General features: G+C 44.6%; 1 protein-coding gene across 1 annotated transcript in view; it reads right to left on the bottom strand.

The window, feature by feature from the left end:
* CMYA5 (cardiomyopathy associated 5) overlaps positions 1 to 16,499 on the bottom strand; it is a 49,896-nt gene that overhangs the window by 822 nt on the left and 32,575 nt on the right. The window contains 6 exon segments of the mRNA XM_035892828.1: positions 454 to 630; positions 1,677 to 1,776; positions 2,559 to 2,692; positions 10,613 to 10,757; positions 14,184 to 14,330; positions 15,315 to 15,464. Of these exon segments, the coding sequence (XP_035748721.1) occupies positions 454 to 630; positions 1,677 to 1,776; positions 2,559 to 2,692; positions 10,613 to 10,757; positions 14,184 to 14,330; positions 15,315 to 15,464 (853 nt within the window).

Genomic DNA, 16,499 nt, shown 5'->3' with positions numbered 1-16,499 from the left:
CCCCGGCACCCCTGCCACAGTGGCAGGTGGGTGCCTGTTGCTGTGGAGGACAAGGCAGGAGAAGGCGTTCCCTGTGGAGGCTTGTCACCTCCTGCAGATGGACGTAGCTTCTAAAAAGACTGCATTTATGGAAGTAATACACATGCTGGGATTTTGTGAAGCAGTTTGGGATATGAGCCTGGAATGACAAAGCGGTGGCAAATGAGTTTTTAAAGTTTTGTTCACTGGCTGGGTCAAGGGCAGTAAATTGGTCTATTTGAGATTAATTTCACTTTTTAAGGTGCTTTATAAGCTTTTTTTAATTAAGAGGAGGTCTATAGTTCCTGTGTAGTTGTCCTTTTCTTGCTACTCAAATTTGCAGAAAGAAAGCAGACATCCTTTCTGCTCTTGAGATTCTTGAAGCTGGCCAGCTTTATTCACATGAAGGACAAGTAACTTTCCAAGCAGCTTTACCTGGTTTGTGTAGGACAGCACCACATGCACCAGGAGGTATTGCTCAGCCCCAGGACACTGCTCTGTGATGCTGCCTCGTAGCAAATCCCAATCCTGTAGCTTCTGCAGGCAGAGACAACGGTTTCCCAGTAGTGATGCCCCCGAGCAGGCAGCAGTTCCCCCAGGACTGAAGGAAACCTGTTTGTGGAAGAGGTGTACACTACAGTGAGTGTGGTGCTAGACCAAGCATATTGTGATATTTCTTATTACATTCATGTCATGCAGCTGCACCTAAAATTACTAATGGATCGCACTCTGTTCTTCTAGCTGCAGGGTTTTATCAAAGATTTGAATGTCACCACTGAGAGTCATTTCATCTCTGCACTGAGATGGACACATCTTGAGGACTGAAAACTACACAACTTTACCCAAAATTACATGAAGCTAGGAAAAGGTAGAAAAGGTGACTTTGGAGGCAAAAAAGACCTTAAATTTAGCAGGCTTTTTCACACTAGAAAGGATGACTGTTTTAAGACACAGTGCATTCAGCTGTAACAGTAAAGTGCTTAAACCAGTAACACCTCATTATCTTTTAAGAAGTCATATCAGTATGGCACAACTTATACAACTGGACCTGTGTTTGTGATGGGACTGGTATCAGTATGTAAAAAAAAAAAAATCATGTTTGCAATGGATGGAGCCAGCCTGGTACAACCATTCTAACTTATCCCCGGGAGCACTTCCTAGTTCTCCCAAGCCACAGACACTTTGGAAAACGTTACCAATAATGGCCTCAGTAGAGGAGCAAAGTAAAAGGATGAATTACTTCTACCTGCAATATTTTCAAAAGTAAGCCCACAAATTTGGCCCTATCAGGGCAGCAAGAAGTTGCTTTGAGACTGAAGTGCTCTGAAGGATTGAGCCGTGACCATAGACTGAAGCAAACCCAGCAGTCCCGGTAGATGCCACTGCCTTTGACTCTCTGGAGGTTCCTCAGTGTGACACCGAACTCTTCCCAGCACCTACATCAATGCTGCTGCTGGCTTTATTGAGATACCACAGTGCTTGTAGAGGTGAAGGGGGGGTATCAATCACACAACGTCCAGGGGCTACGTGACTGAAATTATTCAGTTCCTCTACAAAATCAGTTAGGGCCATGCGAACACTACCTATAGGCACAAATAAGAGTGAGGTACCCATTCTGAACCCCACAGGGTGGTCGTGCTCATCATGCTGCTACTCACCCAGTGAATTTGGCTTTCTCAGGAAGGCAGATCACTGTTGCGTTGGAGGAGATTTGCAAAGCGGGATGGGCTGTGTCGCTCAGCAGGCAAAATCGAGTTCCTGGTACAATTCATGACAAAGAAACACCAGTTCTGAGAGGCTGGCAAGGTTAATGCTAGGTGAATCACAAAATGTTAAGCAACAACTATGGCCATCTTAGCTGGACAGAGCTGTTTTTGCTGGCAGACAGGAGTGGCAGAAAATTGGGTGCAAATGCAAGGACTCTCCCAAGCTGTGCCCAATCGGGACGGTGGTCTGTTATTCAGAAATATAGCCAGGTGATAAAGAAGCCTTCATGATTCCAGAAGGTTGAAAATTTTTCAATCAATTCCTTTTTCAAAATAGCAAATTTGAATTTTGAGGCTGGTTTGGAAGGACCATACATGATTTAACACTATTTTTCTGGAAACCTTAAAGTTTAAATAATCCATTACATTTTAATGCTGCTCTGCATGCTTCCACACCCCTGTAACCCAAAGTCCATAATGTTTTAATTGTGGGGTTTTTATAAAGATCATGGCATCTTTTATAAGAGTGTGCTCTGCCAAACTCAAGCAAAATGAGTCCCTGAAGAATATTTAATAATTTCCTATCTCTGACAGAATTAAATATTTTTGTTTCCAAGGTCACATCAGTTTTCAATTGACATAAATCTACGAGCTTCAGGAGAAGTAGTCCCTGACGGTGCTACTTTGAAGCAGATAAAATACAATCCCTTTCATCTCAATAACTTGCTCACTACCATTTTGGAAAGTTCAGCTACGATTTCCAGAGGAAAATGCCATCTTTGGCTGCTTTGCCCCACCATCCCATTGTTTTGACATCAGAAAATGGTGATCTACCTTTAGTTGAGATGAGAGCTGCTTCACTTTGTTCACTTGCCCCAAACAGGTTGACAGCCCTCAAGTAGAAGAAATAGTTCACATTGGGCTCCAGGGATACTTTCAGTTCAGGTGTCTTTATACCAGCAAAAGATCTGCAAATTTTTAAGATTTTCATACATGAAAATCATGCAGATATCCAAAGCAGGACAGAAGAATTTATGCAAACAGCCAAGCCACCTAACAGTGTTGTTGACTACTGAAACAACAGGCACCATAGAGAAACTCCAAATCGGAAAGGGGAACACTGTTTTCACAAACAAGTGGGTTATGTAGACGCTTTGGCATTTTACTTGTGGTATCCTCCTTACTTCCTCTGACAAATTTTCAGGCTTTTGTTACTTTACCACCTTCACACTTGGTGCAGTCATTTGGTGTAATGCTCACTTCGTGTTCATTTTACGGCATAAGTCGTCACATAAAATGCAAGCAGCACAGAATCAAATTCTCATCCGCCTCCTGTAAAAAGGTTGTATAGCAAAATGAACAAACTTCTGAAGAAAAAAACCCCAAACTGTAATTCATTCAGTTGCATGGCAGTGAATGCGCTTGTTGTGTTTGTAGTGATCCAAAAGAACGGATACCCTTATCTGAGGCAGCACAGAAACCGTGCACTTCTTATTATGAACTCCTTGCTCAAAAATTGTTCATCAACAAAGTCTTGGCTCTGTCTTCCTCACGGTGCTGTGCACTCCAACAGGCTGGTTTTGCAAGAGGCAGCAGCAGGGGAACTGCCTTTGTGCAGTGCCCTGCTTTGACTAAGTCTCCCTTTTGTGGTGCCTCAAAAGCTCCAGCCCTCACATCCTCCACTGCTGATGTCTTGACACACGGCAGGAAAGCGAGAGTCAGCACCCACTCAATCTGCTTCACAGGCGCTTTGAAGTGCCAGTAAAAGTACTTTGGATGGCTAGAAAGATGCCAGTTTTATTTTCTGTATTGTCAGGAGTATGAAAGAGTGGCTTAACAAATTCTCATACACTGAATCTTGATTTTCCTCATTTTTGCCTCATATGATAATGGCAAGACAGTATATACTCACCACATTTTACGCCTGCAGGTAAAGACTGTTTATCTGTGTAAATTAGATCATTTCCTCCCAGAAATGCTTATAGGAATCTTCAAGTAAGTATTTAAACTTTCAAGTTTAATGCAGGTCTTTTGAGATGACCCCCCTGGTCCTCTGTGCTGACAGATGATAACCTCAGTAGTGTGAGGAAAGGCTGAACGCAGGAGCCTGGCTCTGCTCTCCAGCAAATTCACGAACAGGAGACGTGGCTTCGGAAAGTGTGCAAGGCACTTTCCCATCCACCTCAGGTTTGAGAGTGGAGCCCCAGGTGGTCCCCCTCCTCCAGATAACCTCTCTATGGAGAGCTAGATTAAACAAACTGCTTTTTCCAGCACTAATTACTGTGACCCCAGAGGAGATAAGGCAGGCAAGTCAGCAGTCAGATCGGATCATTGCTATTCATTTCTAGTGACTGTTTTTTCCACATATGTCCCACCAGAGAGCAGTACAATCTGAAGAATAATCAGTGCTCATCCATCAGGATTTTTCACATGCCTGCCTCTGCTGCATTTATCACATAAAGGTAAAATCCCACAGTGCTGCACACACCAAATTCCTACAAACATCTCATAGAGCTCTGCGTCTAAGAGGATGGCATCCTGGGGGAAGACTGGCGCACCATCCTCATTAGTTTGTAACAGGTATTTTGTACTGACAGCTGTCACTAAAAGTGATTGAAAGCGTTGAGAAAAAGCACAGGGTGCTCCTGTGATTTTTTTTTTTTTCCAATTTGAAAGAATGTCAGAAAGTTTGGGGCTCTTGTGTGATCAGTGTGGGGCCATGCCGCCTTTGGGGAATATCATAGAATCATAGGACCACAGAATCATAGAATGTTTTGAGTTGGAAAGGACCCCTAGAGGTCATCTAGTCCAACCCCCCCTGCAGTGAGCAGGGACACTTCTAACCAGATCAGGTTGCTCAGAGCCCCGTCCAACCTGGTCTTAAATGTTTCCAGAGGCCTCCACTGCCTCTCTGGGCAACCCGTTCCAGTGTTTCACCACCTTCATTGTAAAGAATTTCTTCCTTATATCCAGTCTAAACCTACCCTACTTCTGTTTAAAACCATTACCCCTTGTCCTGTCACAGCTGCCCCTGCTAAAAAGATTTTCCCCGTCTTTCTTATAGGCTCCCTTTAAGTACTGGAAGTCCGCAATCAGGTCTCCCTGCAGCCTTCTCTTCTCCAGGCTGAATAAGCCCATTATGTTACACTAATGCTGGAACTGATGCAGCAAACAGAAGTGGGTTTCCCAAACATGGTAGCAATTGCACAGTTTGCTTCACCCTTGTGGCTAACCAAAACCCTGAGCAGGAGAGCACTTCGGCAAGGCACTGGGAGTTCAGAAGGCTGGCTGGTTCTTACCGAAAGCTTCAAGGAAGAGGTGTGACCTGATGAGCTGCCTGATGAGAACCTGAGATCTTTAGACTTGAAAGAGGAATAAGGCTCATTTCAGTATAGGGGACAAGAGGAAAAGGAAGAAAAAGAAAAATACAAGATGGGGACTGAGCAAGGAGGCAAATATAAAAGAAGGGAGACAAAGGAAAATGAGGGTGGAAGCAGAAGCATGGAAAAAGAACTGGGCACCTAAGCTTTGAATAAATTTGTCCATGCTTCATAGACAAGTCTTGCCCAATCTGTTCCTTAAAAGCACCATCCTGACATTTTTGGTGCGAATCTGAAGCACAGACCACTAGAAAGAAGTTTTGAGCCAGCAGTTAGAAGTGAGACAAAGGAAGGATAAGCTAAGCTATTCATCGGAACCTGTTTGTGGCAATATGTAGATCAATGGGTCTTAAGCACAGTGATGCCCTCTTATGGCTCTTTCTTCTGTCTTCTGGAAAATGCCATGTAAGTCAGTGTCCTTCCAAAGAAATTAGGAGATCTTTTTTTGCACTATGTGCTATTTAACTGATGGCTAATTAATAAAACACAAAAAATCCAAGTAGACATGTACATGTTGCTGTAATGGGTAGGCCTGGGGTATTCATATTCTGGAGTCTGGATCCCAGAGTATTCAGAAAAGAGTGTGGATCCAGCCAATTGCAGAATAGGGTCAGCCATCAAAGTTCAGACCTGTGTCTCTTTCAAGTCTGAAATTCTCTACATCAGAATTTGGTTGCTTGCTTAAATCTGAGAGCAATAGCATGCCTCTTTTCAGTTGTAATAGTGAGACAGAAAAGTCTGGACATTAAGCAGATCTGGTCAGTAAAACAGTGATCAGATTTTTTTGAATAGCATTCTCTGCATGGGAATCTATTTTAGCTAGCTTTAAGCTGCCTTAGAATAAGAGCTACGATTAAGGCTTAAAAAACAGTCCCGCTGCTGCCAACTAATGATACAGAATATGCCAACAAGAAGGAATTTCATTTGCAGCAGTCTGAGCCAGCTCCAAGCTCACATGAGGCTGTGTGCAAAGAAGAAATAGACCTTGTTATGGCCTCTCTTTCTGTTTAGAGGATGGGGTGAAGGGGGAAAGTGAATACCAAGGGCTCCCCAGCAACCACTGTAGTTTGTCATGCTTCAGGTTGACCCTGCAATCAGTGATAAAGAAGCAAGGTTGAGGAGGTGTGATTACTGCTTAGCTTACAGCATACAGTTTATGCATAGGAGAAGTGAAAATGCATCCTGACTGTTTTGGGGGGAAGCCTGCTTCATTTCCAAGTTCTTGTAACAACAAAGATTAATTCCTTAAGCTCACCGAAAGTATTGAACTGTGTAATTTTGGTCATGAAAGAAAGAGAAATCCATCTAGAACATTTTTTATGTCAGCTATTTTCTACTTTAAATATACCTGCCCACTTGATAGATGATTGATTGAGTGATAAGTTGATTATTATCAAAGCATGAGGCATCCTAGCCTTTAGCTGAAATTTTGTCACATTTGCATTGTCCCCACGATGTTTTGGTATCATGGTACAAAATTCAGTGCATAGAGATTTAAGAAATATTTGAAGGTAAATATTTTAAGTATCTTCTCTTAATCCATCTCTTTTTAAGAGGAATCATTTAAGTCTCAAAATCTGGTCTCCGAATTTCAGGTACATGTTATTCAAAGCAGAACAGAAAGGAGTTACATGTTTCTTCACCTTTAAATTGCCAAGGAATATTATAATAGCAGTTGTTTGTTAAAGTTGTGACTTTCCTGGGTTTAGGGAAATCTGATGCTGTGTTTTGATGCATGTTTCTTTCATCAGCTTCCTCATTTACTTCAAGGAAACAACGTCCAGAGGATATTTTTTAATGTTGCATGAACCCAGCAAACGATATGCCTCGCAGTGATTCAGAACGCCCTCTGTGCCAGAATTGTCATCTCCACCCCCAGGATCCCACTGCAACAGCACCTCCAGACCTGTGCTGGTACCACCTATGTGGAGTTAGAGCTGAAAGCATGCAAGCTTCTCGAGATAAGTGTAGAAGCACACAGAAGGGTTGCATCATGGGTGGAAAAAAACTCTTGGAAGCTAAAAATAAAGAGCTCTGTTTAGCTCTGAGTTTGCTCCCAGCCTGTGCTGCATGCTTCCTTTCCTCTCCTCTGTCCCACCTTTGGCTGCCTTGGGGTTAGATCTCCAAAGCACCACCTGCTGCTATCTCAGACGGCAAGCCCAGCACAGCCAGAGCGGGGGAAGATTCCCTATTTTCCACACCTTGTTTCCTGAGCTGGCAGGACAGTTGTGTGGGCAGTGCAGCAGGAGGGAGGCTTGCTCTTCTTTTCCCAGCCTTAGACCTGCTCTATATGTAGACTGAAAATTTCGGTCACTAGCAGTGCTGGTCTTGCATTGGCAGAGTGGATGACACTCAGTAGCTTCCACTTTTACGAACTCACTGAACACTGTACTAATTTCTGCCTCCCTGAGTCTTACAGATTTCTCATGATGTGATACACGGTTTCCATCTGAACAGCCCACACACCTAATCCCTGGACTACATTTCTTGCAGTTTTCCCTCTTCCACCCACAGCTCCATTGACTTCTCAACACAAAGAGGCTGAACGGTGAGAAAATAGCAGAGCTCTGGAAACTGAAAGAAACATTTCAAAGCCTCATAAAGATTCTGGAAACAGCATCAACCCAGGAAGGTGCTTTAAAACCACAGCAGCAGGCCAGGGACCTATTGTTGCAGAAGATTTAAGATGGTTTTATAAAAACTATGTCCCTCAGGTGGCAAGCTGGCAAGGAGAGAGAACCCAAAGGGGAAAATACAGATTTTTTTTTTTTTATGGTTTTTAGAAGGAAACTTTTAATGAGGATTTATTTCCAGACATTCTTCAAATTCTCTCCCTGGGGAGCTGAGACTGCTCCAGGACTGCTCCAAGGGCCTCCTTGGAGATACTCAAAAGCTGCCTGGGCAACTGGTTCTAGGCGACCCTGCTTGAGCAGGTGGGTTGGACCAGGTGACTTCCAGAGGATGCTTCCAACCTCGACCATCATGCGATTATGTGAAATGCCAAAGATTACAGGGGACCAGACCAGACCAGGGACTCCACACATCTCTGGCTGTTTGATAGGGGCATTTCTCCATGCCTGCTCCCTTGGTGTTGTTTCTTGCCTTGGATGAGCTCCCAGAACGTGCAAAAGCAGCCTTGTGGGATGGGACCATGCCTCTTTCCTCAGGACTTCTCTTGGATGTCCTTCTCCCACCTCTGCTTCCCTGCTGTTCCCCCAGCAGCAGTTGTATGAACTTTCCAGGGTTGCTGAGAAATGTGTTTGAATTCCCATCCAGGGACTGCGAAATCACTCAACTATGGGGCAACCGCAAGCGTGAGAAGCACAGGCTGCCAGTCAAAGGGCTCCATGTTTGGCTGGTCCCCAAGATGAGTGTTGCTCAGAAAATCTGCAAAGGACAAACCCCAAGCTTTCAAGGAAAGCAACCAGAAGAAACCACAGCATTTCCAGGCCCAAATGCTCCTAGGTGCGCATAACGACATAGTTTTATTCCACCTGATATATGCACCCAACATAGGAACTCTAAGATCACTAAGGTACTTCTGGAAGGCAGCTTCTCGCTATATCAGCTACACAAGGATTGATTTCTAGTCCTAAATAGCACCTCGGGGGCTTTGGACAGGAACAACACAGGCAGTATGCTCCATCTACAAGTGGGCTCTTTTTTCCTTGGCTTTATGCAAAAAATTACATAGAAAGCTTAAAAAAAAATTCTCCATCACTGAAACATCATCACCATTATAGAAGGTTTTGAGGTTAACCTCAAGGGGCTGCGTTTGGAAAAGGAAAGAGGGGCATTCCTAAAAGATGGTCTTTGACACTGTAAAAAGAGGTTAAAGCCCTTCTACAAATACAGAAATTTAAACTACAGAAATTCTGAGAAAATTCATTATTTTGTCCTGTGGGAATTTTTCACATTTGTCACAGTAAAAGGCCAGCTTCTGCCCACAGGGAGGCCAAAAAGTCAAATGTGACTCAGTATAATTATAAACTTGTTAGATTTTGCACAAGCTCACTTGAGAATGCGAATGGGTCAGTTCTGGCAGCTTTTTGCCACAGTTATCACCACACAAGCAAACTGCCTGGTGTTATTGACACCTCGCTCACTCACAAATTACAGAAACTGGCACAATTTCTAGTTCAGTTTTGATAAAAAGAGGCAATTCCAGTTAACAGCAAAGAAACTCGAGGGTAAACACACAGCACAGGTTTGGGGAGCAGCTACATTATCCCTGACCAACAGCGACTTTGGCAGGTTGACAGGGACCTGATGGCCTCATGAAATATGTATGAAACAGAGCAGGTCACGGCTGCCCTCTGAGAGGCAGGAGAGCTGGGCAAGGCCTCTCCTTGATTGCATTAACACAGTACACTGCTACTGTGTGGAAAAAAAAAAAAGGTCTCTCACTCTGCAGAAGATTTTTATTTCCATTTCTAGCCTAGTTGTTTGAGAAGAAAGGTGAACATAATTTCACCATCATACTTGTCTACTAGAACCCTGTGAACACTGTAGTCCACTAATTAATTTTGACTGCAAGTGGTGGAGCTCTTGCCTCTCTGCCACATCTCCACGAAGTCCATGTGAACTAGAGGTGAAGATAGACAAACTCAGCTGGGCTGAGGGTCTTCCACAGGGTTCTGTATGGCAAGTCACCCTCCACCTCCCAAAGCTTCTCAGACCTCTGCAACTGTACTTTGCTGGAATACTGTTGTCCTTGTTTTTAAAAAAGGAGCAAACAAGGAACCCCAAACCCCAGGGACATACAGAGCACCACATAATTGTCTCTGCATTTCAACACAGTGTATGGTTTCATGGCCCAGCGGTGTCTATGTCCCTCCCCACCCTCTCCTCTATGCAGCGTAGGCTTAGTGTAGGGGAAACTGGAGAGGGTCTGGCATAAGCAGACACCACCCCCAATTTCAAGGCCGCTCCTCAGGTTGCTCTTTGACCCCTGCAGCATGCCTGCAGAGCTGGGCAGCGCTGGGCTCAGATGTGCTTTGGGAGGGATCTGCCCCCACATCCCGGCAGTGCAGATGGGTCACCAACATTAGGGGGACACCCATATCACCCTCACTACATCCCAAGCTCGCTCCTGTCTTTTTCACCACAAAGCAGAGAGCAAACTGGGCCAGATTCCTCCACCCTGCTCCTTCCCGTGGAGCTCAGCTCCCTCCCCTGCTCTAAACTGATTGCCTCCTCCACCAGCACAGCCCTGCAACTTCTGATTGATTGCGGACAGCACAACGTCTCCAGGGTTTTGGCCCCAAATGAAAGGGATTGCCTGGTTAAGCAGAATAAAAAGGAAGTATTTTTATGTCTCAGCCTAATCTCATAGATTAGTGTCCGTCCCGTAAATTCCTCAGCGCGCAGAAGCAGATTTCTTCCTTGCACGGCTGAAGGCAGAATAATCTCTTGTGTAACAACACGCAGCCTGGGGACACTCGTTAGCGGCTGCCTAATCCCACCTAATCCCACTGAGGGGCCGGCACTCGTGGCTGTGGCACTGACCTGAGACCCTCTCCTTCTGGCGAGTGCTGTCGGCAGTACTCCAGGGTGAAGGACTCCGATGACGCCGAGCCCATGTGCCAGCGGACCGTGGCCGTGTCCCAGCACACCGTGCAGTCCTCGGCCTTGATGGTGGGGACAGCGGGTGCTGGGGACAGAGGGACATGTTAGCTGTACGACAAGAAGGGCACCTGCAGCGGACGGGGGATGCTCACAAGGGAAAGGAAGAGTCACCTCCCCAAAAACCCACGGGATAGTTAATTTTGTTCATCCAGCGATAATCTTTTGCTTGGTTGTGTTTCGGTGTCAGAGGGCTACTTTATGGGGAAAAAAAACCCCAAGCTGGGAAAGTCACTGTGACTATTTGTGCATTTCTGCACATTCTTAGAATGCCCGTATAGATTTTTATGCCTTTCCTCAAGCATATTTTCCTCCTTTCTGCCAATCTTCAAGGAGCAGAGCACAAAGGCAGTACTGCCTACAGCTCTCCCCACATCACCTCAATCCTGTCCTCAGCAGTCCCTGCATGAACTGCATCAGAAACAAATGTGCTGTTGCAGAACTGACAGGGAGATGCTGACTTTCTGCTTAATTATGTCCTGTTTATTTTTGCAATGCTAAAATTTGGTCCTGTAATTTCTCTTTTTTAGAGCCTCAGTTTAAGAACTACGGGCCCAACTGCAAGACAGAAAAGTGAATGTAAAATAGTGCACTGAATGCAAGTAATCAAAAGCTATTGTGTGAAACGGCACATCCAACATCACAGGCTGAAAATGGATTAGTTGTATTCACTTGCCCTTTCCCTTTCCAGGGCATAGCAACATAAACGAACTTCACAAACTGTTGCTGAGTGTCATAGAAACAGTCTTAATACCAATCCTTAAAAGAAAGATTATTAATTTAAAAAAAAGTCACCAAGAGCTATTTTGCTTTTAAAGAGGTCGGGTTCCAAATAGGAAGCCTAAGACAAAAGTAGAAATTAGACAATTTTATGACAACATAATCTTATAGAACTGCAAACAGCATTCCAGGTGCATTCTGTTTTGTAAGAAAAGTATTTTTTTATCAGTAGAAAAGGAAAGAAAAACACCCACAAGTACATATCGATTTCCTGGTTTTGTGAAAATCAGGAGGTTAGCAGTTCAGGTTAAGATGTACTTGATGTTTTACTACAGGAACAACTAACTAGGTATTCAGCAGAAAAAGGAGGAATCTGTGGGATAGATTGTCATCTGGAGCTCCCTTAGCAATAATTGCTTAATTCTATTCTGATGTATTTCATTATTGTCTGTATGCATCTGTTTCTAAAGAATGAAAAATTGATAGCTAAATCCCCTAATATAATTGCAATCAGCAACTGACACACATACACACATTCATGTATGTGCAAATAGTATGTCACAAGACATCAAGCATTTTTTTTTTTAATTTAAAATTATCTGTCTAAAGCATAGATGGAGTTAGCATACCAGAAAAAGCTGTTACTGTGCTTCTGTGATTTCTTTAACAAATTAACTGCAGTTACAATATATACCTGGTTTACTGGTACTGTTCCAGCGCTCGTGCAAGTGATCTTATAAGAGGCAAAGAGCTGAAAAGGGTAAGTTCTTACCCTGTCCCTCAGATACAGGGTGAGGATCGACAGAAGAACGTGCATTCACTCCTATGTCTTTAGGATTGCAAAGAGCCTTCATCTGGAGATCAGTTTGAGATAGAGAGGGAGGAGGGAGGATAGAGGGATACTTGCTGCCTTCAGCATCATTCCCTCACAGAAAATACTGCTTGGAAACAGTGTGTTCCCTCCCCAGGGAGGGGAGGACAGGCTGTGAGTTTGGGAGGTGGAGGAACAGGCGATGGGAGGTGCTGGGGGGATGCTGCAGCAGCACCCACCTGCATTCCCCACAACTCCCCAGACCCACTGCCACCCCCATGGGTGCACTCCCAACAGGGAAACCTTGGGGGGGGGGTTCCCAACACCTGGAGAGGCACAGCTTTGATCCACTATTAATGTGTGTGTTCCTGTAACTGCATGCATCAGCAAATCATCTTCTTGTATATGCCAACTTTAATCTGAATTACTGAAAATGAACTCTCTAAATGCTTGTTTCTGAGTTACTGGGCTACTTGAAGAATCAAAGTATTCTAGCTTTATATCAAACTAGTTGGGCTCATACTGAAGAACTGGTTTCCATTACCAGTGCTTATCTTTCTGCCTCTGATATTAGGGGGATGCAGCAGTTTTGCACCAGTCAGTGCTCAGCGGTGTCCCCACAAGTCCACCTGGGGCTCAGTGCACCCCAGAGGGAGTTCACCTCAGCTTGAGGGAAGGTGTTTAATGAGCCCTTATTTGATCTAGTTTATTTGTTTTCTGAAAGAAACAGGCCAAAGGGAGGCAGCAAAAACTCAAGGAAATTAACTGCTTCAGAAGGCTTCAGTAAGGGGAAAAAGAATGGTAAGCCTGATGCCAAAAGGCAAAGACAGTTCTTAAAAACAACAGCTTCAGAAAGATGAGACCCCCTTTGTAAATTATGGTATAACAGCTAGTATTTGACCATTTTGAAGGAGTTCTGCACCATGCTCACCATGACATTTCTGAAGCCATAAAAGTTGAATTCCTACTTTGAATTTTCTGGAAAATTATCTTTGCTAAAAATATTAATAGCAAAATGCATATCAAGCAGAATTACCAGCAAATTTGAAGTCTAGTGGAGTAAGAGAGAAGCTTGAAGCTGTGGTTGTTGCCAAGTGATTTCAACAATACATTCTGTGTTGTACAGAGTTATTTCATTACGAAATTGTTAAATACCCTTGTCTGTATTTTGTGACTGCAAGAACAGAATGATTGTTTTTATCCTGTAGCACTACAGAAATTGTCTGGCAAGAGGGCCTCAGACACAAGATGCTTCACCTTGCTCATAATTCAAGAAGCAATAGTTTTGTCAATACAAATTATCAAAGAAATTAAAGCTCAAAAAAATTAATCAGTCAAATGAAACTCATAAAAAACCCTCATCTAATTACTCATCTTAATTTATAACACTTAAACAGCAGCGGAGCCTCTCAGCCACACCTGAGATTTGTGTCCCACTGAGCTAGACACAGCACGTAACCTCAGTAAAGCAGGCCTTCCCCTGAAAAGTTAATTATTTAAATCACTGCAACATAGATGTATTTGGGAGGATGGCAGAGAGGCAAAAAATGCAGCCTTCACTTCATTTTCCACGGGATAAGCAGCAGCAGCAGGGAGCAGCCGGGTGGCTTTCCCAGATCTGCCCCGGAGCATTGCAGCATACGCAGATAAGAAATTAATCATGGGCCGCCCTGATGCCCCAGTCACGAGGCCTGGGAACGTCTTCAGATCCGAATGCCTTCAAGTTTTCTCCCAGGAGCAATTACGCTGCTATCTTTCAGCAAAAAGGGAAACAACTGCAAGTTGCCTGCTATCTGCCAGATGGGCTAAATGAAGCAGTTGCTGCTGTTTCAGTAACGCTGTGGGCTAGAATAGATCTAAGGACCCGAAGCTCATAGTAATAAAATGCCAAAATACTAATTAAATGCCAAAATATGTACATACCTGTTTTAAAAATGGCTTTTTCACTGGGTAAGCTACAGCCTGTGCCATTCACAGCCATGACCCACACACTGTAGCAGCGATCCGGCTCCAAGTCCTCCAAAATGCAGTGGCTCTCCTTCACCGTCACTCTGTACTCTTCCACCAAAGCTAGGAGGAACACACACATGCATGGGATGTCACACTCACGTGTTGCATTGGTAGGGCCTACGGTTGCACCTCTCAACTAACATGCAAATTCCAGTCAATTAAAAAAATCCAGAAAGTGTTACTAGCCAAGATCTCCGTATTTTACTCTGACTCAGTTTTGACCGAAAGTTTCTGACGTGCGCTTCAGCTGAGCGTGCTCAATCCCCACTGATGGCAAGTGGAGATTATGGCTGTCAGTCCTACTGAGGACCTGGCCGCAAATTTGGGACATACATTCAGCAGTTGTCAACCCTGGTTTCACCGCTCTACAATGTAACAATATCTCATAATGGACTTTATAGCCCTGAGCTATAAATTAGCTATTATAAAAATTTCTTAGTGTCCTTTAGCATGCACACACATACACACGCACACACACACATGCACACATGGATTTGTGCAGAGTCCAGCTGCTTAAAGTGATTTTATGATCAGTCTGAGCTTTTTAATGAATGAGCATTTCGATCCTCCTTTCTCAATTTCATATTCAACATTTGAAATATTTTAATGTCATTTTGGAAAAAATCTTTGTCTGCATGTGGAAATACTGTGGAAATACAGATTATCTTCTCCTGTCATATTTTTTATTAGGACACATTTCAAAAGTACATGCAGGGCCCTAAAAACCTAATGAAGCCCGTCCCTTTGGGAGCTCTATCTGCAGTCCCCATGAGTACCCACGGGAGAGCATGGACACGTCCTCTCTGAAGGTCAGGCTACTTCATAAAAGGGTGGCTGAACAGGGATGCTGCTCATCCTCTGCAAACAACTGCCCTGCACTTCACAGACAGATATTTATCTTGCATTCTGGGGGACAAAGGGGAGGAGAAGGAACGGCATCTGTATCATGGTCCTGGGCCTTCCCCTGCAGTTTGGCTTCCCCTCTGCTGACCCCGGGCCAGAGCAGAAAGGACTCCTGCCGTTGAGAAGCAAGACCGTACGCACCGCCTGCATCTTTGCTGGCTTGCGGCTCCTCCATACAGTACACCTGGAAGCAGTCAATGGTGTCCCCATCGTTCACAGCCCAGTAAACAGCAATGGAGGTGCTGGTAGCCGAATTTGGTTCCTGAGGTACAACAGTTGGTGTCTGTGGGACTGAGAGGAAAGTATCCTGTTGTTATTCACACTTCTGTATTTTCAGTCAAATTACCTACAGGTTTGGGAGGCCACCTGGTTGCTTATTTTAACTCAGGTTGCTTATTTCCACAGAACAAGTACTGTAAGTACATGAAATGTGGATAATACCAGTGCAGTTGTAGAGAAGTAGGTCCTCCTAAACTAGGATCAGAAAAGTTAATTTCTTGGCATTGGAATCACAGAATCACAGAACCACAGAATGGCAAGGGTTGGAAGGGACCTCCGGAGATCATCCAGTCCAGCCCTCCTGCTAAAGCAGGTTCACCCAGAGCAGGTTGCACAGGACATCGTCCAGGCGGGTTTTGAATATCTCCAGAGAAGGAGACTCCACAACCCCCCTGAGCAGCCTGTTCCAGTGCTCTGGCACCCTCAAGGTGAAGAAGTTCTTCCTCATATTTAACTGAAACCTCTTATGCTTCAGTTTGTGCCGATTGGCCCTTGTTCTGTCGCTGGGCACCACTGAGAAGAGTCTGGCTCCATCTTCATGACATCCACCCTTAAGATATTTGTAAGTATGTATAAGATCCCCTCTCAGTCTTCTCTTCTTCAGGCTAAACAAGTCCAGCTCTGTCAGCCTTTCTGTCCATTTCCCTCACAGTCTGGACAAAATAAAATCCAATCCTAGTATTGGGACCACCTGAACCCAGTGCAAAGTGTGTGCCCGCACCCTGCCCAGCTGTTGGGTCCCTTCCCTATGGAGCAGGATGGTCACGCAGATGGGTCATGGCACAGCTGCTTGTTTCCAGCCTCCAGCAGTGAGGCTGCCAGGGCTGTGGCAATCCTGGAGATGCAGAGCTCTCATAGTACTCCATTAATCTCTCTCCTTTCCCCAGTCCCAGGGAGCTCCCTTCAGTCACAGGGAGAGCTCTCCAGCTCTGTGCTCCACTTTGAGGCACATGTGCTGATGAAACCCCAAGAGACTCCTGGTAACTTCAGGCCATCTCTTCAGAAAGGCCAGAAGACCCTGGAGCCTAACAGGCTCATTTGGGTGAC

Source organism: Egretta garzetta, unplaced genomic scaffold, assembly GCF_000687185.1.
Source record: "Egretta garzetta isolate BGI_Z169 unplaced genomic scaffold, ASM68718v1 scaffold424, whole genome shotgun sequence".
NCBI classification, from domain to species: Eukaryota; Metazoa; Chordata; class Aves; order Pelecaniformes; family Ardeidae; genus Egretta; species Egretta garzetta.
This window is presented reverse-complemented; position numbering and strand designations above follow the sequence as displayed.